This window comes from Spermophilus citellus, assembly GCF_964194105.1.
Source record: "Spermophilus citellus genome assembly, chromosome: 2".
In the NCBI taxonomy this organism is placed as follows: Eukaryota; Metazoa; Chordata; class Mammalia; order Rodentia; family Sciuridae; genus Spermophilus; species Spermophilus citellus.
In genome coordinates this window covers 63,783,135-63,809,320 of record NC_138183.1, presented here as the reverse complement: position 1 = coordinate 63,809,320, position 26,186 = coordinate 63,783,135, and the positions used below count along the sequence as shown (strand labels likewise).

At 39.7% G+C, this 26,186-nt stretch overlaps 1 protein-coding gene across 6 annotated transcripts in view; it reads left to right on the top strand.

The window, feature by feature from the left end:
• Positions 1-15,038, top strand: part of KDM4C (lysine demethylase 4C) — a 401,867-nt gene extending 386,829 nt beyond the window's left edge. For 5 of the 6 annotated variants that reach the window (XM_081282627.1, XM_081282630.1, XM_081282623.1 and 2 more), the window contains 3 exons: positions 6,092-6,211; positions 9,642-9,734; positions 13,945-15,038. In XM_081282627.1, the coding sequence (XP_081138753.1) occupies positions 6,092-6,211; positions 9,642-9,734; positions 13,945-14,121 (390 nt within the window). In that variant the 3' untranslated portion in view covers positions 14,122-15,038. The remainder of the gene's footprint in view (positions 1-6,091; positions 6,212-9,641; positions 9,735-13,944) is intronic. The other variant, XM_081282628.1, reaches the window with a different exon arrangement.
• Positions 15,039-26,186: the final 11,148 nt, after the last annotated feature.

Sequence of the window (26,186 nt, the reverse complement as noted above, 5' to 3'; positions counted from 1 at the left end):
ACTGCAATCCTGAGCACTTGACAAAAGGCAACAACCTATCTGCTCTCTTGAAAACTAGTTCAGCTTTTATGTGAAAGCTTATTGGAAAAATAAAGGTCCAATCTATGTGGGGGTGGGGTGGGGATAAACCATGTGTTAAGTGTACATATGTATAGGATGTCCTAGCTCTTAAAAAAATGCATACAAGCAAAGAGGAAAAAAATCCAAATGATGACAGTGATCACTTCTAGGTGATAAAGATATGAGTCATTTTTGAAAAATTCTACAAGCTTCCCTAATGAATATAGAAAAGTGAAAAACACGTTTTTTCATACTAAGCTCTGTATGAAGAGTACTTATGACTTATATTTAACAAACAGTCCAAAGTAGTATAGCTCCCTTTCCATTCCTAAGAACCTTCCATTGTTCAAAAAGCTTCTGACTTTATGTTTATGGTCTGGGATACATTCTGTGGGATCCTCAAAATTGGTGCATCTTCACACTATGGTGCATGTTGAAAACTTGGAGATGATATAAGTCATCTAGGCCAAGCCTTGTGAACAGGTAGGCAAACCTATTGAAACCTTGTGAACTATTGGCAAACAACTGAAACTACCTCTGATTTAGGCTCTACAGGAATTTAATGAAAGTATTTCTTTCAGTATGTTCACTTCCTTTACAGGGGATCATTCTACTCCTGGGCTTTTTGAATTAGGATTGGGTGGTGTGGAGACCTCCAGTTTTGTATTCCACCATTAAGTAAAAGGTTTCTTTTTCTCTTTGTGAGAGAAGAGGCCTGCTATCACCCAAACAGCAGTTATTTGCCTGTCAGGACTATTGACAAACAACTGAAACTGCTTCTGATTTAGGCTCTACAGGAATTTAGTGAAAGGTTAGTGGGGAGTTTCAGGCTCTTCAAGAATGTAGAACAAGGATGAGGAAACATAAAACCAAGGAAGGCCACTCAGCCAAGACTGTGGGCAGATCAGTAAGGATGGTGTCATCAAACTGGCCCTGAACTCTGCCTCGAGCATCCCAGTGCTTCTGCTACTGCTGCCTTCTGAGAGCCTTCTGCCCTCTACTTGTTTTTCTGTGTCTCTGATCACAGGTTCTAAATCCTAGGCTGGGCCTCTGTTGATATCTTTGCTGCCAGAGAAGCTAGGGAAGAGTATCTGGCATTGCTCAGCATCTGTCATAGCAGACCAGCTCTGCCTCCCTCTGAAAGAAACTCTAAGGGGAGAAGGGGCTTCAGATGCTAGGCAGCCAAACACATGACATGTAGCCACAACAATTATCACATGGCTGTCAGTCAGTCTTGTTAATCCCTTCCAGAGTCCGGTAATGAGCTGTGATTATTTTTCAGTGTGCTAGCAGCTGCTGGCATCAGTTTGATCCAAGTCACTTAAGCATTTTCCCCAAGGGGGCCTGTCAGAGGTTCCAAACTATATATGCCCATTAACTACCAGAGATTCATGTGCCATGTCTTCATCTGGTGCAACTGGGCTAATAGGTGGGACTGCCTGCCCTCTGGTTGATTTGTGTTAGAAACAGTGGTGGAGATGGGAGTGGGACAGGGTTAAGACAGGCAATAATCAAGGACAGCAGCTTCTGGGGTCCCTTTCAAAGGGCCCAGGAAGAGTTCCAAGAACATGGTGACTTCAGAATTCAAATGATCAAAATTGCCTTGGGCTCTTCTCTTGTAGTTAGTAGAATCCCATTCTTTAACTTTGGTGAGGATGTGACATGACAAGAGAATGCTCTCTTGCCTGGATTGCTAGATCAGTTCTTTAAGTAATTGACCATAACCAAGAGTCCACTCATGACTAGGATTATTATTTCTGTCTTTAATTTTCACATCCATTTAGTACTGTAGCTACAGGCTTACTGGCAGTTCCAGATACTAATGTCCCTGTGAACAAGGCTCTGGTAGATTCTAGGTGAGTTCACACATCCCTGGAGGCAGCACAGCAAGTGGTAAACAGCTGTTCATGTCAGGTGAGGGCAACTGCTTCAGCAGTTTGGACAGCAGCTGAGAAGGTATATCATTGTCAAGATTTTAACGCATATAATTTTCCAGCAAAGGTGTTTACTTGCTCTAATAACACACCAAGAATTGTATTAGGAAAGATCTCTTTAACATTCTATATTCTTTGTATAACTGCTCCTAAATTCTAGAATACTTAAAAAAGAATCACTTGACTCACAGAGAGCTTTGGGGGACGCTGGAATCTTTACTCTTTAATGTGTGTCCTCATTGCAGGATCACACTTGAAGCTGCACCCTAGTGCCTGGTTCCCAGTGCATAGCCAGGGAGGTGTGAGCCAGCTCTTTGAGAAGGCAGTTCCTTCAAGCTATTACTGTGAAAGGATTTATTTCACTTTTGGACCTTTCTAATTTTTTGAGATCTTCTACTTTTAAAAGAAACCTCTCCTTCTCCCCCACCCCCCAATGAAATCTTACCCAGAAACCCAGTTTCTAAATCAAATAAAGTTCTGCTTTGTGATCATGGGCTACAAAGCTATGGGCTCTGTGTGACAGGCCACCAAGAGGGAGCAACATGCCTTCTGTCTGTCTCTAGAGTGGGCAGATGGGGATTATGGCCTGCTAGTATTGCACACATAGTAGGTGGTCAGAAAGTTGGTATTTATTTAGTGATAGTGACAATTTGGGGGACACCCAGCAGCTTCTGCTTGTGAGGAATCAGGGAAACCTTAATATCAAAGCCATTCAACTTCTTTTCATCATCCTACTTATTCCTAGTTTGATTCCTGTTTAAATGCTTTATATCCTACGCAGTAATAGAGTGTTTCTGTCAAACTCAAAATGGGAGACAGCTGATGAACTGGTACTATTTTTTTCCAGTGGAAGCTGGATGTTACAGAAATAGGTTCTTTTGTGTCTTGCTATGAACTGCCTTACATCTTTTGGAAAGTAGATTGGGAGCATATAATGAATTTTACATACTAACTTTGTATATGTCCACTTCCAGCTAAATAACCTGGCAAAGTGTGAGAAGTAGCCATCATGGCTAAGAGCAATGCCTTCTGGATGGGGGCAGTGAGTTGCAGAACAATTGATCTTGTTAGAGATGGTTAATTATTTTTTACTTATTATGGATACAGAAAAAGAATTCTGAAAGCAAGGAAATGGAGAAAGCAAACTGAAATTCTCCCCTAGAGTTTGACATGAAGGTTTATGAATTTGATCTTTGTGGCTTATCGAGAGCAACGACAGATGGAAGCTGTGCTATACAGAGTTATTTGGGGTCAGGCACTTTCAGTGTCAAGTTAAGATTTGTTGGGAGTTAAAGGATTGACAATTAGTAAATAAGATATCAGATTGTATATATACTGTATTTAGTATTTGAAAACCCCTTTTAAAAATGAATTTCTTGTCATTAGTAAAGTTACATAGATTTTTAATAAAGTTATATTTTTATAATTAGTTGCTCAAATATACTTTATACTTGTCTATCTAGTTCACATTTCTATTGCTTTACCTTAGTGACATGATACCTAAATTATGAGACTGGATTTATTTGACATTATATTTTAAAGTTCAATAAACTTTCTGTTGAAGGTCATATGGATAAAATTAAAGATTTAAGTTTTAAAGAAATGTCCTAACTCTCACTTTAGAGCTTGTTTGTTTTAAGTAAATACATGGGGAATATAGGCCCCTGTATTTCCTGAGGCCTTGACATCCTTCTTTTGGGATTCAAAAATAAATAACACTTCTCATCCTGTTTGAGGAAGTTTCACAAAAAGACGAAGGAGCCAAGATATGGGGATTAAAACTGTCACCTTCATTATTAATAAAACAAAATACTGGGGAGTATGTCTCATGTTGTGGGCAAATAGGTTTCTTAATCCTGGGCCTTGGAATTAGACTTACCTCATGACAGGTAGTACAGGAAACCGCAGGCTTTTCTGTTTTGAAGGAGCAGAGCAGAGTACATGTTCCCTGACTGTAGAGTAGCTCCAAAAGGAGCAGGGGATAAACCAGAGATCACCAAACTGTCTTGGCTTTACAACATCCTTAATATCTCAAGAATATTTTTTACAATGTCTTTAGGTCAAAAGAAATACCAGACAGTTTTGTTAAGTCTGGTCCAACCAATTTAATAGTACTAGTAAGCTGGGAATCTCTGTGTCACTGTGTTTCCCCTCTATTCCACGCGGATAGTGTGAGTTGCTATGGTGCCCCCAGGATACCATGACACCTAGTTTGAGAAATACAGTCAACAATAAAAGTAAGTCACTTCTCATCCTCTTAATAGCAGTTCTGAGGAGCAAAGAAGAGCCTCCTGGAGCATTACCCTAGTGGAGTTCCTTCCATGTACAAGAAAATTTCAGCAGAGGGAAGATGTGCATTCAGCCTACCCACCCCACATAATTACCAAAGCATCTGGGTTTCATTGCAGAGTAATTCCAGAGCTGATGTGACCACCTATCCTAGGAGATTGGACACATGCATTCTTTATGTATTTAGAAGCTGTGCCTCCATTGTTCTTAGTACCACATAACTCTTTCAAAAGGAAGTGTGAGATGAGGTGATAAACCCATGTGGGCATATGTAGAGTATGTTTCTACAGTCTATTCTTTCAATTCTGCACACCCTGAGGTCAAATATTATGAAGGCTGGGAATAGACTTATTTTCATTTTACTAAGTTAAATGCAAACTATCAGTTCTGTAGAGCCTCTGAGCACACCAGTTTGGTTGGTTGGTTTTGCCTGTAGCTCTCAAGGAAAGCATGGTCTGCAGTTAGGAAAATGAATAGCTGGGTCTTTTGTGTATAGTCCTTATCCAACAATAAAATGGCCACTCCTTCGTAAGGCAGAATTTCTATTAATAATAAAATGAAACACATGGTGGGTTTCTAGTCATAAACAACCAAATATTTCCTCTGTGTGCCTCTCATTTAAACCTCAGATCATGCCCAGGCTGCATTTATATCTTGATTGGTCAAGTGTATATTTCAATCAGTCAGATTGGCCTCATCAGTAAAATGCCAGTATTTGCAAATCATGAATAGCTAAGTATGCAAAAAATTACAAAGTATTTATTTCCTTTGTGTTAAAAGTTTATTATGTCTTATTCAATACATACAATTTTGGAGGGTGGTGCTGGGGATCAAACCCAGGGTTTCACACATGCTAGTTAAGCACTCTGCCATTGAACTACATCCCCAGTCCTTATACATGCAAATTTGAGAGTTTATAAACTGTGAAAATATTTTACCTCTATCCCCTCCCCTTAAAAAAGCACTCATCTGGGGAATTTTCTCTGAATTGCCTTAGGAAGTAGCACCATAAACCTAAAGAACTGAAATGAGATTTTTGGACTCTTGATTACAGTGCCACTATGATTTCCTGTGGGAAGGAGTGGATTGGTTACTTAATGGGAGAAGCCAAAGCTGGCAGAAGCATTCCTTTTTGGAAAGGAGCAGGGTTCTTAAGAGGCATTCTAGGCAGGACTTTACCTTCCTACTTCTGCAGCTGTGCTACAGGTACCCCTCTCGCCTTTCCCCTTCCACCTTGGCAAGTCAAACAGCTCTTACCTCACCTGGGTGTCTTCAGCTCCTACTCTCACATGCAATTTCACTTCTCAAAAGATCCTGAAACCTCAAGGGAACATCTGTGGAGGCTTAGCTTCCTTGTCAGGAAAATGGGGATAATTAATAATCTGTCTACTTCAGAGAGTGATTATCATGATCAAATGAGATGTGTGCTAAAGCATTTTGTTAACTACAAAATGCTGAATATATGTCAGGTGTTTAAATCATTACTAGTCTATTTCTCAGCTAAAGCAGTTTCTATGCATACTTTAGTTACCCCCTGAACAATTCTTTGTCAAATAGCAAATGTAAATGGTGCTGGTTTTTTCCTGCTTGGATTATGGTGGTTCCTTTGCAACTTTATGATGTAAGCTGAATCTTTAAGTACTCCTTTGGCTCATCTTTCTTCCTCTGAACACCCATGCAAGATCATAATCCATAAAACACAGAGGCAGTAACTCCTTTTAATTGCTAGGAGTTCATCATTTGCTCAGTTCTAAATGGAGTCACTTAGGCACTAGCCTTGAAAAGCCTTGTCTCTGTTTATTCCTCAGAGCCGAGACTGCTTGAAGCTGGGTCCTCCTGCAGAGGGAGAAGTTGTCCAAGTCAAGTGGCCCGATGGCAAACTCTATGGGGCAAAATATCTTGGATCAAATGTTGCCTATATGTACCAGGTGGGTGCTGCCCTATCTGTGACACTGATGGACATGAGGTACCCGAGGGAGAGAGCATTTGGAGTATGCTAAGTCATATGAACTTGGGATGAACTTGGGGTGCCTCTTTATGAAGGAGACAAAGATTCGATACCTGCTGACCCAGGTTGCAGTTCTGGAGTTTGGTTACAAGGCTGGACACTGGGAAACTCCAACAACATGTGATGAATGGTTTGTTAGGGTTTGGTTCAGCCAAAATGATAAACAACTAAACAGGTTGTTTTCCTTGTCCCTATTACATGAGGAGAGCCCAGTTGGCTGGTTCATCTCACCTTGAGCCAGGACATTGTTGGCTGTTCATCAGCCAGCTGCCCCTGAAATGATGACTTTTGCTGGAGACCCATAACCCTGTGAGCATATCACCTACACCTAAACTAGTGGTGTATTGGCTCAGATCAGCCCGTTAATGTCCAAAGGAGCTGATGGTGGTTGTGCACATAACGGAGTGCATGTTTAGGGAAAAGGGCACCTATCCAGTGGCTCTTCTGTTCTCTATTATAAACTCTGCATAGTATTAAAGAATATGCAGTTAAAAATTAAATTATTTTGTTCCTACCAAAAATAAGGATGAGTTAAGATCAAACAAGATGTGTATTTCTGTTCCTTCAAAAAGGGACACATTTATTAGAACCAGCATTTTGGAGTGTCTTCAGTAACACTGTGGCAAAAATCAACATTCCAAGTAAAGTGGTAGAGAGAAAATAGGGAGATTGAAGTAAAAGTAGAAAAAGCAAGAAGGTTCAGGCCTGCTAAGTTGAAAAACAGCTTAAGAATGATAATACTGCTAGTTTCAGAAGAGAAATTCTTCAAAGACTGATAAGGGGCAAGGGCTTAAATGGAAGATTACATTTTAAGACAGCATCAGAAACTGGAGTATAGTATAATTAAAGGTGTTCAAAGGAATTTGAAAAACTTAGGAGAGAATATTTTTCGTGGTCTAGAAAATCCCAAATGGAGTAGTGAGGGCAGGACTTACAACCTGCATCCTGTGTTATGTGTACAGGCTGTTTTTCCATTTGTATGTGTAGACCGTCTCTCCCTTTGCATGTGGCACCGGTGACAGTGTTAAGTTGCAGATTCAGGTTAAATATGATAAGGTAGGTGCTATATAGCTTCTTTGCATTAATTGTTCAGAATTAAACAAAAACTGTAACAAGGGCTGACAATATTGGAGATTCTTGGGAAAGAAGCGTTACTACATCGTTCAAAAGAAAAAGAATTACATTTAATTAAACAATAAGTGCAAAAGTGAAACTTCTTCCATGTAGCAAATTACATTGAAAGTATCACATAATGAGGACATGTTGAAATTCAGGCTAATTAGTAATCAGTGTGTTAACTTCAGTTGAATTTATGATGGCCTGTCAACATAAAACTATGGGTATATTTATAGACTTAATGAAAAAGTTAAGATTAATATTAAAATTGTCTCTCAAGCACAAGTAGTTTAAAATTTCTCATTAAACCAAGTGGCCTTTTGAGATTGTTTTGTGTTCTGTGTCTAATTATTCAACTTCACCATTGAATAAGCGGAGACATTTATAAAAATAGATATAACTCAAACACCTTGTTCACAGTGCTAAGTATCCTAAGTGTGTACATTTTTTACCCTCACAGTAGTTTTGTGAAGTAGATGTTATTGTTTTACAAACGAGAGAAAAAAGACTCCATGAACAAATTTTTAAGTTATTTTTTAATAAAAAGAATACAATTTTGATAGTATGTTCAAGAGCTGTGTGTAAAGAGAAGGGTCAGAATTTACACTCAGCTTTCTCCTGCTAGAGTAAAAGACCCTCCCTGATTTTAGTACTGCAAGTCCTGCATTGCGAAGCTTTAAAGTCCCAAGCAAACTAAATGGCCGGTCCCCTTAGGTTAGCATTCCATACTCTCTCAGTTTTGTAATTGCCTTTTTCTCTTAGAATTTTCAAATGATCTATAATGAATGAAAGTACACACTGGTTGTTCTAGCTCTGCTATCAAATAGTATAAATGAGACAACACCTTGGCCTAATTAAATATTAAAGAAACCTTTCTGCTAAGACAAATCCAGGAAGAAAACCCTTCCCACCTTTATTCAGGCTTATGGGAAATGACAGCAAGAGTTGTCTTGTGACAGAGACCTAATTCCACCTATTGTCCAGCTTAGTCAAATGTTAGCAGTTTGTGGATAATAAGAATTTTAATTAGAAAAGAGAAAAAAGTTTAAGTAAAGATTATATTTAATTTTCTATTTCATTATAGTTGTTTTTTTCCCAATAGATGTTTTTCTTTATTAATAGCACAGCTGCATTGTTTAACTCAGCATCTGACTATCAGTATCAGCATGTTTTTTTTTCTTTGTTTTGTTTTGTTAGCAGGGATTGAACTCAGGGATGCTTAACCACTGAACCACATCCCCAGTCTTTAATTTTTTTTTTTTTAATTTTGAAACAGGGTCTTGCTAACTTGCTTAGGGCCTCAGTAAGTTGCTGAGGCTGTCTTTGAATTTGTTATCATCCTACCTTAACCTCCTGAGCAACTGGGATTATAAGTATGCACCAGTACACCCAGCTTCATTTTTTAAAAGTAAAGAATTCATACAAAGAAAGAAGTTAAGGATTTCTGAAATATCGTATGTGGATTAGATTAGAATGTAGCAGATGTTCCTCCCACTTCCATTGGTTTGTTTTCTCCTGATAGAGCTCATGCTGCAGTAAACCTGAGCCCACACCCCAGGTATCTGTTTGGCTAGTGTCATGTACCTTTCTCTGTCAAAATCTTTCAGAGTACTGAAAATTATGAAATTATTTGCTGCTGCTTTGTTAACATGAAACAGATTTTGAACATTTTTCTTTTAGATGATGTATTCTCACACATTGATGAGGTTTGCATGCTGTAAAGTCGGAAACTAGGATTTTTCTGACCCATTTGAGTTTGACAAAAGAGAGTTTTGAAAGTTAAAACTGTATGAGAACTTGAGTAGTTGTTTTATCTGGGAAGATTATAATATGAAAATAAATATGTGATCTTACTTTACAGAGAGGAGCAGCTCTCCCTGTTATGTTGCAGAGTCTCTTAAAGTCACATAGCAATAACAGGCCCAGGTAGTCTTAATGCTGATTTTGCCACTGACTCATTTTCTGAGAAATTTAATCAGCCCCTACTTTTCTTTTTTTGCTTTAGGGGATACAATTTTGATAACTCATATTCCATGACACTCGTGTTCAATAATCTTGGTTGTTTTCAAATGATAAGAGAAAGAACTCTTCTTAGTTCCCTAGGTGTTGACTGTTTCCATGTTTGTTCTGCTTGAGTCTTTTTTTCCCTTTTTCACATAGTTAATTACAAATCTTAAAAATGATCAGTGCTTGTCTGAATTTAATATATATCAAAATGTCTTATATTTCATTAGGTTGAGTTTGAAGACGGATCCCAGATAGCAATGAAGAGAGAGGACATCTATACCTTAGATGAAGAATTACCCAAGAGAGTGAAGGCTCGTTATGTAAGTGCTGGCAAATGACACTTGGAGACCCACCAGGGAAGTCCTTATCCCCTCCCTTGCTTCCCAAGCACAGCGGGAAACATTCTTGGGCTTTTGTATTAATTTTGAAGAAAGCCAATGCAACTTTTCCCGTATTAAAACCTACCAAATACAAAGCTTAAATCTGTCCACAAACAGGGAAACTAGTACACATGGCTTATTTTTCTTTAATGAGGTCAAATGACAGTTCTTCATATTGACATTTACTGATGCACAAAAATAGTCATTGAATAAGTCCTCCATGTGAAATGCCAGGATTGTAGATACCATCAAGGCATTTGCTATCTTGTTAGCAACAGCAACATTAAAAGGAAATATTCAGTAGTAGATTAAAGGAGACTCAGCATAAAAATGTCTGCTCTCCAGTAGCCTTATCATGCATTGATTAAGTTTTGTATCTGAAGTTCACTTATGTTTGTGTTCATTCATAATTAAACAAGGCTCTCACTTTACTAATAGTGGGAATGCTAAAGGAATTTTAAAAAAGAAAATATTAGTTTCAAGCCTACTACAAACCACTAAAAGATAAATAAATATGGATAAATAATCTAAACTGAAATTGTTAAAAAGTATAATTAACCAAAATTTAGGTTTTACCTTATTGTGCCATAAAATAGTTAATGGACCCTAAAATAAAATCAAATCCTGCTCATTTAAAATTATATCCATTGCATCTCTGAAGTGATAAACCTTAAACAGGGAAATATAAATGAATGGTATTTTTCCTGACTGAAGTGAAAAGTATTTTCCTGAGTAAATGACAGTCTTACTTTTCGGTAATGCGTCTGGAATACTTTTTTTGCAACAGTAGCGTTATTGTTGGATATTTTGGAAAAACCCAGGGTATTCTTAATATTCACTTGTATATTCAACTCCTTCTCCTGTCAGTTGGAATCCTGACCACAGAGTAACTGCACCAGGTGTGAACTGATTTTCCCTCCAAGTTGTATCCCCAGGAGAAAGGTCCTTCAAAGTGAAATAGACAGGAAAAGAGTGTAAGCCACTGGACTGCTACCCCCATTCCAATGAGAAATGCAGCATGCAGGGGACCTGTGAACAGATTAACCACCAAATTAATAACTGACGGAGAGAAAAAAACTAAGCCTATTGTAAAGACACCAGCTAAATCTTAATGTAGTCCTTAAAAACCTAGATACCTTATCATTGTTCTAAGATCTTGAAATCTCTTACTTCGAAAATGTTAGAGACAGCTGCCTTCACTCTCTTCCTGCCTCCTGTGGGCTGTCCTCTGCCCTCCCTGTCTGTCCTTTCTTTCCTTAGCCCCTAGAGATTTAGAGGGTCAGTATTGGAGTAGGTAGCCTTATGGAAGTTCCTAAAGCCTTTGGTTTTCTAATCCATGTCTGACTAAGTACCTTGCCTGCCAACTCTTGTAGATTTCATGTACTATTTCTTAATCACATTAGAAAAAGTTCTTTGCTTTCTACTCTGAGCACAATCTCTTTGTTCCATAGTAGATTTGGCTGTGATACCAGGATGCCTTCTCAGGTGGTTTTATCTGAACACAGATCCTGAATTTTTAAAAGTCCATTTCTCTGAGCAAGCCCAACTTGTTGCTGTTGTTGTTTTTATTTCTCAGATTTTTTTAGTTAAAAAAAATCAATGAAAAATGTATGGATCACATACATACACCTGGAAAGCAGACTATTATGCCAAAAAGCTGAAACTAGCAGGAAATACCTTTAGGAGAAGGCTCATGGTCACTCCATCCAGCCTTTGTGGTTATTGGATCAAAGACAGATGTGCCTTTCCTTGAGGTGGGTGAATAACCCTCTGACTCTTGGGTTATTCGCCCATGCTTGCTATTTTTTTCTAGTTTATAAAACAAATCGAATTGAAAAATTCATTGATGGAAGATATTTTATGGTTAGAGGAATCTTTTTTGCTTTTTAAGGAGATAGCTTAGCAGTCCTCATTGGGGGGCCTTGTGTTTTAATGACTTAGGCTCACTGAGACTCACACTGGCAGGGGGTAAATTTTTCAAAAGAATCAGCAGTCCACCTTGTGATGGTACTGGGTTCTTCTCTACTTACTTCAGAAATGGCCCCATTACCTTTTATTGTCTCGCAGAATAGCCATGGCAACGGTGCATAATTAACTAGAGCTCCTGGTAAATTGGCTTTATTATTGTGTTTGAGAGGCTGACTTTTGCTATTTCTGCACAGTGGCAACACTTTCAGAGATATTTTATTTTCTCCTTTGATAACTTTTTAGCACTTATAAAAATGAAAAATTACTCAGAGCAAGTACATTGCTAAGAATGAATGAAACAAAATGTTTTTTCCTAATGGCAGAGGGTATCCAACCAACCTAGAGCCATGTGGTTTTCTTCCTGAGTAAAAGTAGGCAGTGTGGAGGAGCCCGTGGAGGTAGCCTGTTGTCCTGGATGAGCAGCTCCATGAACTGGCAGAGAACATGCAAAGCTCAACAGTTGGGACCAATTTTAGTTTTAAGCCTTCTTTGTACTATTCCCTTTGTCTTTCTTTTCCCTATGGACCATATGTTTCAAGTCTGAAAAGCCAGTCTATTTTGTCACCAACCAGGGAAGATGGTCTTAGTGACCTAGTGAGGTGCACCGTGTGTTGTTGTCATCGGAAGTCATCCACCTCACTGAGAATCAGTTGAGAATGTATTTTAGGTGGCAAAATAATAGGGAATTAGGAAGCAAAAATAGGGCTTTCCTGTAGACTCTGGACTTTGCCTAAGTGTCATAGAAAAAGCCTGAGCACCTTCCCTCAGCACTTAACAAGCAGTAACTGAGTGCTTGGCACAGTGTTTGGTATTGGGAACATACAAAATTTGGTGCACAGTTCCTAATATACCTCGCCTTCAGCAAACCTTTGATGGGAAGAAGCTTACCTGTCCCACCACCCTCATTCTCCTGTGTTGACATGTGGAGGTGACAGGAATCTTGAGCTTCTCTGTGGTAGACGTGATAGAGCAAAGGGAAACAGTGTGTCCAAGACAGAAACTTGAGGCCCCGAGCCAGTGAAGTAGACCAAGGATGTGATCAGTTCAGTCTACCAGAAAATGGGGTGAGATTTACCAGGTTATATAAGTTCAGCCAACCAAGCGTGCATGTCATCTTGAAGCAGTAGGGCTACTGAAAAATCATAAGTTGTGACATAGAGTCATAGCTAGTCATATAATCAGAGAGTATCTAGAGAGCTTCCTTTCAGTCATTATGTGGGAAATAGATGGGACTGTGCCATTAGTCAGGGTGGTTGGGAGAGGAAGTGGGAAGGCCTGTGCCTTGGGGTCAGGAGGATTTGGGGGTATAGCGGGAGGGATCCTGTATAGGGTGAAGATAAAAGAATGCCTACAGAGGCATCTAGGTTTCTGACTAGTATAACTGGATAGATGAGAATGGGGGTGCCATTTACAGGAGAAAAAAAAAGGACAGCAACAGAAGACGATGATTTTAAGTTTAGTTTAGCACTGGTTAATTCGAAGTGCCTCTGAGATAGACTCTGAGGTACCTGTGGGCAGGTAAACTAGCAGGCCTGGGCATGGGAGATTTTGGAGCCACAGTTGTGGGCGTAAAGGTTTGGAGAGGAAAAGGCCAGATTCAGAACCTCAGCAGCATCAGAATTGAGCAGATATTTAAGAAAGGGAACCCCTGGGACATCAGAAATGAGTAATCAGAGGAGGAGGAGGGTAATGACAAGAGCTCATAAAAGGGCAGAAAGGAAAGCTTGAAGCAGTAGTTAGGTGACAAAACAGTCAAGAATTTGTATCTGGGACTTTAACAAGAATTCTTTTGGGAAATGATGGGGGCAGAGGCCCAGAGATAAATAGGAATAAGAATGAATGAGAGATTACTGTTGACAGATTTGCCAGAGACCTGATTGGGCAGGAGCCAGATGACAGATGGAGAGTGAGGGAGACTCAGAACAAGAAGAGTTTAATATTGGTTTTATTGGTGGACAGTCCCTGGGGGTGGAGATGGGGGGATATGCCGGAGGTCCTGGAGAAAGTGAGGCTAACAGAGTCATTGGTCTGACTTGGGTGGGGAGAGATGGGAATGCAGACCTGTGGTTGTCTTCTGCTCTTCCCTAGACCCCCTCCATGCCCACACGGTTTCAGATTTTTATCCAGTCCTGTGCTGGTTGAATGCTTTACCCTTCTGCAGACTAACACTGGCTCCTTTTAGTCCACAGCGTCTGATATGCGATTTGAAGACACCTTTTATGGAACAGACATAATCCAGGGGGAAAGGAAGCGACAAAGAGTGCTGAGCTCCCGGTTTAAGAACGAGTATGTGGATGATCCTGTGTATCGCACTTTTTTGAAGAGCTCTTTCCAGAAGAAGTGTCAGAAGAGACAATAGTCAGTATACACTGCTGCAGGCAACAGAGCTGCTTGGACCAGAAGAGAAAAGATAAAGGGACCACCTAGGGGCCGTGCCATGTGTTTTGCTAGAGGAGGTGACTGGCTATGTCTCTGACAGTGGTAAAACAGGCTTCCAGCATTTGCTCACCAAGCATACAGAATACACATATTAGTTGAATTCAGCAATCAGAAGTCATCCCCTGGTCTTGCTTTCGCTTGGGAGCAATTGTTTTCTATGATCCCAAAGAATTTTTCTAAGTGAAAGGAAATAATAATGAATGATCTACTAGATAAAGCCACTGCCAGAGAGGAGGCAGGTCCCCAAATGTGTCCCAGACCCTTCATCAGGAAACACGTGGAGGCATCTGTCCCCCAACTCCAGTAGGTGGAAGCTGCATGCCCCAGGTGGGAGGTGATAATTTATATATTTTCCACAGTCAGGGAAGGACTCTCACTTATTTGTTTTAAATGGCAGTTTTTATAAAACATTTTTAAAACACAAATGGCATGTATGGTAATGAGATTTACCCGTGTGCTATCTGTATTCCCTTGTACAGAACTTTTACATTTTTTTATATTCCTATTACTTTTGATTGTGTCTGATGAGAACTGAGTTGGCCTTTGTGAAATGAAATATTTGGCTCTTGAGGAAGAATTCTTATGAATTCTGTGGGAATTTTATATATTTAAAGAGGGAGATCTGGGGCTGTTATTTTTAAACACTTTTTTTTCATAATACCTATTCTGAGTAGATATTTATAAAGTATATGTTTCTTTCATTATGTGTTTATGAAATTAGAGTTTAAATAAATATGCTTTGATGCAGAGTTTTGAACTAATGTAACATGATTTTTCCTTTTTAAACAGCCTGAAAATGTACTAGTGTTTAAAAATAAAGATTTCCATTTTCTCCTATCTGGTCCATCTTCTGACTTGTTTGTGTTTAAACCAATAGAAAAACTAGTTTTCTTGGGGACCTGGCTATCAAGATGTACCAGGTTTTCATAGCGCTCTTTCTGTCACTGACTTTTCACATAGCTGTGGGCACATTTGTGCCAGAGTCACTGGAAAGTGAGGCTCACCTCCCTATACAAGAGCAGTTGAGGGTTTTTCCCTCCTCCTCTGGGCTTTAGATGGTCTGAGACCCTTGAGTTGGAAGTGCTTTTCAAGCTAGGTTTCCTGGTTCCAGTTACCCTTAGAAGGGACTATGGAGACCCTCCAGGCCTTCAACTCATTATACAAAATGAGGAGTGGAGAACAGTCAGGAAAAGGGATGGCTTGAGGGCACAGAGTCCTTGGAGTCTGTTTTATTCACTTATGCTGTGTAAGAAACCTATGCAGGTTCCTAACAGCCTGCAGTTAGAAGCCTTTACTGTGCTCACAAGCCTTCAAGATGGGAGAGTAGTTTGGGCCTAGCTGGCAGCTAGGCCTATGATCTTTGGGATCATAGTTTGGGCCTAGCTGGCAGCTGTGCTTAGCTTGGCTTGGGTAGCTCACACATGTGCTCTGGGTGCCTCTTATTAGCCTAGTGGACCCAATGGGCTAGCCCAGTATGTTCTTCTCATATCAATGGTAGAGGTGAGAGAGCAAGCAGACATAGCTAAGTAAGCAGCCCAGTTCATTGTGGGGTGTTGGGTTAACATGGGTGAAAGCCCCAAGCCAGGGGTTAGCAATGCATCTCCACGTTACATGGCAAAAGGGTATCCCTTTACTGGGTAGAGAGTAAAGTGCCAAACCAATGACAGAGCCACATTTTCCTCAGTCCATGCCTGGTGGAGTACTCATTGTTCATAGTGCCTCAGGCTGACTTCAGAGCTGGTGTAGAGCCCACCCACCTTATTTTCCTAGGGTCTAAACACCCCACATTCTCTAGTAGTTGAGTCATATATTTTATCAAGTCATCAAGCTTGAATTTTCTATCTCTGGATTTTAAATGGAGCTGACCTGCTCTTTCCACGATAGACCCGGAAAGTAGGCCTGTCTAAGGCATTAAGAGGAATTAATCTAAATAGGATCATTCGTTCTGTACAAGTTTGCCTGTCAGCAAGATTTCTGATTGGCTGCCACAGGGAGAAAATGTGCAGAGCCCTATGTGAACTTAAATACAGCTGTTCTTTGTGGTCTCTCTTATCTAACGTTCCTATAACCAAGTACAGCTCTATCTGGCCTTAGCCAAATAGACATGGCCACAAATACACTCTGACCATTGAGAAAGGCACCCTTGTTTCACTATATTCTGCGTAAAGTGGTTATTAGCACTGTGACTTAATAGACCATTACAATTTTTTCACTTTAATGTATGACACCTCAATTGTAATTTTAATTTCAAGTGTTACACTAACTACATTTTTAGTGTGTATGATCAGTTAAAGTTCTTCCAGTATTTTTTTTTAAATTTTTTAGCTTTGACAATTCTAATGTAATACTAATTGCAAGCCCTTTCTCTGGAGGTTAAGGGATTAGTAAAAGCTGGTTGACATATTTCACAATACTTTAATCCTTTTATGTGTGTTTGAAATAAGGAAAATATGATCCTTGGCAGTTTACTTTTTTTATTAAGTGACTTTTTTTTAGTTCAACAAGAGAAAAATTGAAAAGAAACATCCATTGAAGTACCACATGGCTTCTCAGAATATATTATAAATTGCTACTGGAATATAGTAAATGAAAACATGAAGACTCAGGATCCTATGTAGGAGTGAATGGCTCTGCCCCTTCTCCCTGTACCCATCTGATGCGAAACAAAGCCGTTTATACATTTGTCACTGTAATGCCCTGAAGGTCTTGTGAATAATCAGTAGAGGAGTAGTATCTGCTGGGAGATAACATTGTGCCTTACTTTTGCCTTTAAGTAAAAGGGATCTGAAATGAAACAATCATTTCAGATATAAATCAGCCCCGTTAAACTTGAAGCTAACCAGAGATCCCGAGGCTTTCTCATTACATGAAGTAATGGGTTACTTGCAAAATTCAATGGACTAACCCTGATGGGATTAACCTGTAACTGAAGTGGGTAGAGTGTGGTTAGGAGAGGTGGGTCATTATGGTGTGCCTTTGGGGTATATATTTTGTATCTGGCAGGTGGAGTCTTTCTGCTTCCTGATCATCCTGTGAACTGCTTCCCTCTGCCACACTCTTCTGTCATGATATTCAGCTTCACCTTGAACCCCAAGGAATGGAGCCGCCATCTATGGACTGAGACCTCTGAAATAGTGAGCCCCTAAATAAATATTTCTTCCCCTAAAATTGTTCTTGTCAGGTCTTTTAGTCACAGGAGCAAAAAAACTTACTAAAACATTGGCTTCCAAAGATGTTCACAGCCTAGTCCCCAGGACCAGTAAATATGTCACCTTACATGCCAAAGGAGACTGTAGATGCTGCTACATTAAAAATCTTGAGATAGATGATGAGGTTATTCTGGATCATTTGAGTGGGCTTGATATAATCACAAGGGGCCTCCTGAGTGGGTGGCAGGAGGGCCAGAGACAGAAGGCTACTGAAGGAAGCAATCTGCTTTGAAGATGGAGAAGGGGCCAGAGCCAAGGAAAACAGGTGGCTTCTGAAAGCTGGAAGAGGCAAGAAAATGGATTCTCCTCTAAAGGTCTGTAAGGAACCGGCCCTGCGACACCTTCACTTTAGCCAGTGAAATGGATTTTAGAACTCTGGCTTCTAGATCTGTAAAAGACTACATGTGTGTCATTTTAAGCTACCAAATCTGCACTAATTCATTCCTTATAGCATCAGTAGAAAACTAAGATGATTGCTGAGCAGATATAACAAGAGAAAGGTGGAAAGGCTTTCAAGATCAGGAGCAGTGATCTGAGAGAGGAGTTTAGGCTTAAGATTTTACACTTAAGGGCTGGGGATGTGGCTCAAGCGGTAGCGCGCTCGCCTGGCATGCGTGTGGCCCGGGTTCGATCCTCAGCACCACATACAAACAAAGATGTTGTGTCCGCCGAGAACTAAAAAATAAATATTAAAAATTCTCTCTTTCTCTCTCCTCTCTCACTCTCTCTTTAAAAAAAAAAGATTTTACACTTAAAATTTGAAGGGTGATAAGTTTCAAAGTGTGGTCATGGGAGTGGAGAGAAACTAAATGTCATTTCACTGAATTTGTTTCTTTTTAACTACTTAGTTTTTTATTGATAATCCATAGAATATAAAATTTACCCTTTAAAATGTGAAACCCAGTATTTTTCATTATATTTACAGTGTCATGCATAGATCATCTGTATCTAGCTCCACAATTAACTACTTAGTTTTCATTCTTTCTCCATATATTATAGTTTTTAAAAATATATAAAATGTTTCTGCTACAGATCCTAGATACTAGGAGGCATAAAGAGAATATTTTCATAAGAATATATTCTTAAATATGAAAAACTCTTCTGAATATACTATTTAATCTACTCATCTATTTGAGAAGCATACATAGATGGCAAAAGGCAGACTTGCCTCCTATTGATTCAGCCAGGTTTGTGATTGTGGTAGTGGCTGTGGTGGATTATATTATTATAATTTCAGTGGATTATAGATTGATTACCAAGGCAGAAGACACATCTTGACCTCAGAGCTGCCCTTGACAGTCAAACGTGGTAGACTGGGGGAGCCTGGTCTTTGGCTTCAGCATCCCCCAAGAACATTGGAGCTCAGCCCACTTGCAGCAGCTGTTTGAATAAAGTCAGCAATGGGCCTCTTGTACAAGGTGACCCTTTTAGAGTACAAGGTGAGCCCAGAGGTCAAAGTTGAACTAATGCAGTAACCCATAATATTTCAAATCAGAAATCCCTTCCCTTTCCCTCTAGAGTGGGTCTTCTTTTGCTCTCAGATTTTCATAACTCTTAGCTCATTTAGAAGCAAAAACTCACCTACCTGAAATTTCATGAAGCAGTTTATATTATTTATTCATTTAGTATGAATATTCAAACATTACTACAAAATATTCATGTGAGGTGTTAAGCAATATATAATATTAGGTAAGAAATTAACTTTCTGAAATTCTAAAAATTTTGAATTCAAACAAAACAAATCTAGCCCCAGGAGTTTTGGATAAGGGATTATGGACTTGCATTCTTATTTTACACCCACTATTCATCCCTGCTTCATAGGACCTGATTCATCTCCTTGTTCTCTATCATTCTCTACATATATTATGCTCTCATATAAGCTTGACTGAGTGCCAGCCACTTGTTTGTTTGAATGGCACTCAACAAGCCTTATGCTCTTACTGGGTGCAATGGTTAAATTTAGGCATCAACTTGACTGGATTAGGGGTTACCCAGATAGCTGATAATATATTATTTATGGATAGGTCTGTGAGGGTATTTCTGGAAGAGATAAGAGACTGGCTTTCTTTTTTGCACTACCAGGGATTGAACCCAGAGCCTCTCACATGCTAGGCAAGCACTCTGCCACTGAGCTCCTCCCCTAGCCAGAGATTGGCATTTGGATCAGTGTAATGAAGAAGGAAGATTTGCTCTCTCCCAATGTAGGCAGGCATCATTCAATCAGCTGAGGGTCCAAACAGAACAAAAAGATAATGTGTCTCTCTGGACACTCATCTTCTCCTTGGATATAAGAACTGTAGGTTCTCTCACTCTTGGATTTCAGGACTTACACTAGTAGCTCTCCACGTTCTCAGGCCTTCAAACTTGAATTGAGTCATTCTCTAATTTTCCTGGTTCTCCAGCTTGCAAATGGTATATAGTGGGACTTCTCAGCCTCAAATTATGTGAACTGATTTTCCTGGTAAACCAGCCAACCAACTTCCTTCCCTCTATCCCTCCCTCCTTTCCTTCCCTCCTTCCTTTCCAACCATGTTGCTGGTTCTTCTCTGGAGAACTTTAATTCACATACTGGGCTAGGGACATTGTTCTTAGCTTTGAGCACTAAATTGACATCACAAGACTTGAGTATCAGTATTGTTGATCAGGGGCAGGGACTGTGCCAATTGAGGCTAGCTGTGAACACAGCAGGACCTTGAGGAGGGAAATAACAGGCATCGTGCCATTCTGGTAGCTGCTCACAGAAAGGACCAAGTGTTGCCAGAGGCTGAGATTTACCTGCAAGGCAGACACACATTCCCTAGATAGCTTGCTCCCTGATTCCTCAACCCAAGGGAGCAAGTGCGTTCTTTCTCAACCCTACAAACAGCAGGGGATTGGGCCCCCTAGGCAGGAAGAAGCAGTGTTCATTTGCCCTGAAACAGAGTTTTGGAGGCTAGGAGAGGAATTGTCTGAGACCTGAAAGAATGGAAAGTGAAATGTCTGTTCAGTTCAGTCTCTAGAATGGCTGGCATTGAGGCTTTGAGTCTACCCCGTGTGGATTCTCAGTGTGTGACTTTACTGTGATATGATCATGAAATTATTTATTTCACACATTTCCCCCCAAAATCAAAGCCATAATGAGAAAAAGGGCTTCATAATCATGTCTGGGTATTTTGGTAACAAAGAAAATGGCTGTTGACACTGATAATAAAAAACTGCTGTTCATAAATTTGAACTCTTTGTTGCCATTTATAAAAGAAGCTGCGTATTGTGAGCTCATTAGTAGCTGAACTTTATTTTGTCAAAGGAAATGGAGTCAAGAGAGATTATGTTTCATCTTTAATATGGCTGTTCAACAACAATGCCATTATGCTGAGTTTCAGATGAATTTAATTGAACCTTAATGAACAAAATTAGTTGTTTTGTGCAATTAGAATCCTATTTAAATGGGTTAGAAAATGAATAGGATGGTGAATGTGGTTGCCTTGATTTTCCTCAAGACTGACTCCCTCAGCCTCTTCCTGCCCTAGCTTTTCTTTCTCCACTGCATAAATGACTAATATTTTTTAAAATTTAAGAAGTTTTTTCTTGACTTGCCAGTTTTATTCCTTCAGGCTACAAAAAACATATGGGACCTCCAAGGAAGTGAGGAGCAAATAGAACTGGTCAATGGGAACAGTTAGAACTAACAGAGAGGTGTTCTTCTGGTCCCTTGAACTCAGCCTCTTGCACACCTGAGATGAGAAAGTAGCTACTGAACAGCAGCTAACAAAAAATAAGGAAGGCTTTAGAGGCAGCTCTGGGTGCAGATCTTCTCTTTATCATTTAATACTTTGTGACTTGGAATTTATCTCTTGACTTTGAACCTCAGTGTCTCCATTAGTTAGTGGGAATAATGATATATTTTCTTTCTTTCTCTTTCTCTCTTTTTCCCCCCAGTGCTAGGGATCAAACCAAGGACCTTGGGCATGCTAGGCAAGCACTTTACCACTGAGTTTCACCCCAGCCCCATATCTATTTTTTAACAATAGTCACATACATACTTAACAATAGTGAAAGAATGCTGCTGTTGTTATTACTGTTCTTCATCATCATTATCATGGTCACCTTTAGTCTTGCAACGTCCACCTAAATTAGGCTGGAGTTTCTAGTCAACAATAAACTTTCCCAAGTATTGTCCTAAACACTCAACTAGAGGAAAGGGAAGAGGTGAGAGGTGCAATTTGTTTCAGTGGCTGGGAGGTTGGCATTCTCCTTGAGGGGGAGAAAAAGGAACTGGTAAAGCTGGATGAGGCAGATAGGCATGGTCCCGTGAAATTTCTGCAGAGATCTCCTTTCTGACCCTCCAAAAAATTGTCAGTTCTTTCCTCTGTGCAGTGAGGGAATCAGGTGATCCCTGTGGACCTTTTCAGCTCTGAGGCCTTTATGATTCTGACAATTGCTGACTCTCCTGCCTAATGGACCACATTCCAGTGAGCCAGACAGCCTTTGCCAAGAAATCCTTCAGATTTGTAGCAGAACTGTGGAAGCTTCCTACTGAGTGTTCCTACCAGGGTGGACTCAGTGCTCTGAGGTGAGAATGAGGTCCAATGAGATTTGGCTAAGCTTTAATAAACACAGCCTCCCCTCTGTAGCACAGAATCAACAAAGGTGATTTTGGAAAATCAAAGGTGATTCTTTGGAAAAGCAAAGAAAAGAATTATTCATGTTCCCCTTGGTCATGCCAGCCTGAAGGTTTAAATGAGTTCTTAGTGAAAAAAACAAACAGTATTTTTCCTGTTTTAACTATAAAATGCTATTATAATATGTCAAGTCTCCTATCAAATGCTCTGTAATTATTTCTGAGAGTCTCTAAGGGGCATCTCTGATGTGCTCATAAATAAATCTTCTTTGTTTTTACCAGGTGACCACCATTTTGTTCTGACTTTTTTGCCAACATAACTTCAGGAGTGATAGCAGCTATCACTGCCCTCTGGACTGGGGAGCAGGTTGGAGTTTCTTCTGTGACTTGTTGATAATACTGAGGCCACCCAACCCCAAGAAACCAGAGCGGATGTTGCCACTATTGTGATGTTTAGGATGCAATGATGTGCTCTGGGCCTCTGCTGGATGAAGTTGGGGATTGTAGGGCCAGGACTTCCACTACTGTTCTTGTTAGAACTAGTGTAAGCTGAGGGTGATGCCCACAATATTACCCTGTACCAGCTCTGCACTTCTCTGAGGCAGAAAAATTATCCCACTTTTGTTGTTCTATCTATAGTGGTGCTTAATCCAAAGTAGCGGAATTTCATTTCTTAACCTCTCAAGGAAACACTTCCTGCAGGCTGCCTTTTTGGGTTTTTGTTTCTTGCAGTCCTTGTTTTCATGAAGGTTTGGGGCTCCATAGGGCTGAACATTGAAGGCTTTTACAGATATGAAGGATAAAAATTTACTCAAATTATTTGAGTAAAGGTAATCTCTTTGAAGCGTAAAGAGGGTGGAAAACTCAGCCATATAACTGGATCTCATGGGGCTCTAGGAAGCATCTTGGCTTCATAGAAATAATATAGCTGACAACAGGAAGATTCTTTACATGACCTGCTTATCCTGTTGGGCCCTTGCCCTCAGCTCACTGACCGTCAACATTTTCTATCACCTGTAATCACCTTTCCTTGTAAGGTCTCTGTTGCTGCCTTCACTTTTTGATTTTTTTCAGTTTCTGCTTCCCAACACTCCAGGGACTATTTCCAAATTTCTAACCCAAAAGTCGTCAGTAGAAAGTGAGTCTGGATTTTTCTTTTTGTTTATTGACCTATGCCTAATATTTAAGAGTTACAGTACCACTTAGTTAATTAATTAATGAGTACTTTTGGGGGCAAGTTACTTAGTTTTCTTTACCTTCAAAATGGAGGTAATAATAGCAACTAAATTATAAGATTCTTGTAAGAATTAAGTGGATTAATATTTGTAGTGCATGTGGAGTAGAGTCTGCCATAGAAGCATGTCTTTTGTTGTTTTCTTTCTTTCTTTCTTTTTTTCCCCTAGGACTGGAGATTGAACCCAGGACCTTACGCACGCTAAGCGAGCACTCTACTTTGTGAACCACATCCCCAGCACTGAAGCACATCTTAAATAAGATTGTTTAAAAATGTCTGTTCATACTTGATGTTTAGTAAATAAGTTTAGAATAAATCAACTTATTGAGGAATCAGATTGGCTAACTTAATGGCCTTTTCTCTATTTGAGAACTCTTATTATAGGTGTCTTCACCTTCTCCTTTGGGTCAGTTTCTCACTGAAGGCCACTGGGGTCTTGTGACCAGCAAAATGACTCATGTAGAAGGAACCTCTTGAAAGACAACACACTATATTCAAAACTATCCCTTTCTTCCAACAACTGTTTAAAACACATGTACCTTTTATATTGCGGGCCTAAATGAATATGTAACAACAGATTTCACCATTATATACAACTATAAGTTAACAAAATACGGGGGGAAATGCATGTACTGATTCCTGCCTTAGGAAGATTCTTTTCCAGAGGGTTCTTGGTCTCCTTTGTTCAGCTACCCATGGCAGTCTCTCCCATTGGTTCTCCAAATAGGCTCAGTCTTCTCTAAGTCTCAGTGGTAAATAAAAAGCTGAGACTCTTTGTTATGCAGCTCTCTTCTTTTTCTCCCTGTCATTCTTTGACCTTCTTCCTGAAGCTCAGGGACCTCAGATTGCAGAAAAGAGGCCTCCTCCACTGAGTACTACTGTGCATTCACACGCACACAGCTGCATTTGGATGCCAAGCTGCTCCTCCTCTGACCTAAAGGTATCTGGATTTTTTATTTCCAAGCTAGAAGGCCACCTGAGAGCTGGGGAGAACATTTCCAGGGCCACCAATCAGAAATTGAGCAGAACTCTTTAATATTCTTTCCTTCTGGCTCCTAAGAGAGCTCAGTTCCACAAGAGGTCCTAAGTTATCAGTGAGGAAGTTTTTTAATTTAATTTTTTTAGGAAGTTGAGTCTCTGAGGTCCCCCAAGTTGAAATGGAGCAGTGGAAGGAGCTGGCAAGAGAGTCTTCGTTGTATTAGTGGGCAGGGCCAGGTAAATGGGGGCAGAAGTGAAATCTGAGGAGGGTTATGGAGGAGCACAGGAGATAAAGCCATTAGCTTCAACTGTGGCAAGATCAGATGGCTGCTGTCTGGATGGCTATTTTTGATAACTTTCATTTGATTATCCATGTTGTACAGCCTAGAAGGACCTGACCAGCCCACTTACAGGCCTTTTAGGGCTGTAGTTCTCAATCAAGCTACATGGCAGTTATTAATTTTAGGAGTTATTTAAAAAATAAATACTCTTGGTCTTCACTCCAGACCTTATAAAATAGAATCTCTTAGAGCTGGGGACCTAGGAATTAATGATGTTTTAATTTTCCACAGATCTGAATGCTATCTTGGGTAATCTGGACACTATAAGGGAAATGAATCCAATTCCTTTGGGTTAAATGCCATTCTGAGTTACAAAAACAGAACTATTGCCACACGCAGAAGGCATGGGTCAAAGAAAAAGCATCAACTTTCACATTCAAAGACCTGAGTTTGAGTCTCATCTCTGCCATTGAGTCAGATTATTCTGAATAAATCATTCAACCTCTTTGAGCCTCATTTTCTTTATCTGTAAAATGGGATAGGGACATTTACCCTTTCTAGTTTATAGAGTCAATTCAAGTACCAAAGAGAACAAATAAATCGAAGTGCTTTTTTTTAAATTGAAAAACACTGCTCGCTTTGGCAGCACATATACTAAAAATTGGGATTGATACAGAGAAGACTAGCATGGCTTCTGCACAAGGATGACATGTAAATTCATGAAGCATTCCACATTTTTTAAAAAGCTTCTTCACAGCAAAGGAAACAATCAAGAGCATGAAAAGAGAGCCTACAGAATAGCAGAAAATCTTTGCTACCTCCTCCTTGGGTAGGGCATTATTATCCGGGATATACAAAGAACTCAAAAAACTTAACACCAATAAATAAATAACCCAACTAATAAGTGGGCAAAGGAACTAAACAGACACTCTCAAAAGAAGAAATATGAACAGTCAACAAATACATGAAAAAATGTTCAACATCTCTAGCAATTAAAGAAATTCAAATTTAAACTACACTGAGGTTTCATCTCACTCCAGTTAGTATGACAGTTATCAGGAATACAAGTAACAATAATATGTTGGTGAGGATGTGGGGAAAAGAGTACACTCATACATTGTGGGTGGGACTGCAAATTGGTACAACCACTATGGAAAACAGTATGGAGATTCCACAAAAAAACTAGAAATGGAAGTACCATTTGACCCAGTAATCCCACTCCTCAGTATAAAATTGGCGTACTACAGTGATGCAGCCACATCAATGTTTAAAGCATAATTTATAATAGCTAAGCTATGCAGCCAACCTAGGTGCCCTTCAACAGATGAATGGATAAAGAAAATGTGGTGTATATAGACAATGCAGTATTACTCAGCCATGAAGAAGAATGACTTTATGACATTTGCTGGTAAACGGATGGATCTGGAGACTGTCATGCTAAGGTGAAATAAGCCAATCCCCAAAAAACCAAAGAGCGAATGTTTTCTCTGATATGTGGAAGCTAACGTACAATAATGGGTGGGGTGGGGGGAAGAATAGAAGTTCAGTGGAGTATACAAAAGGGAATGAAGAGAAGGGAATTGGAATGGGGAAAAAAAAGATAGTGGGATGAATCTGGCATAACTGTCCTATGTACATATATGAACACATCACTAGTGAATCTCACTATCATGTACATTTACA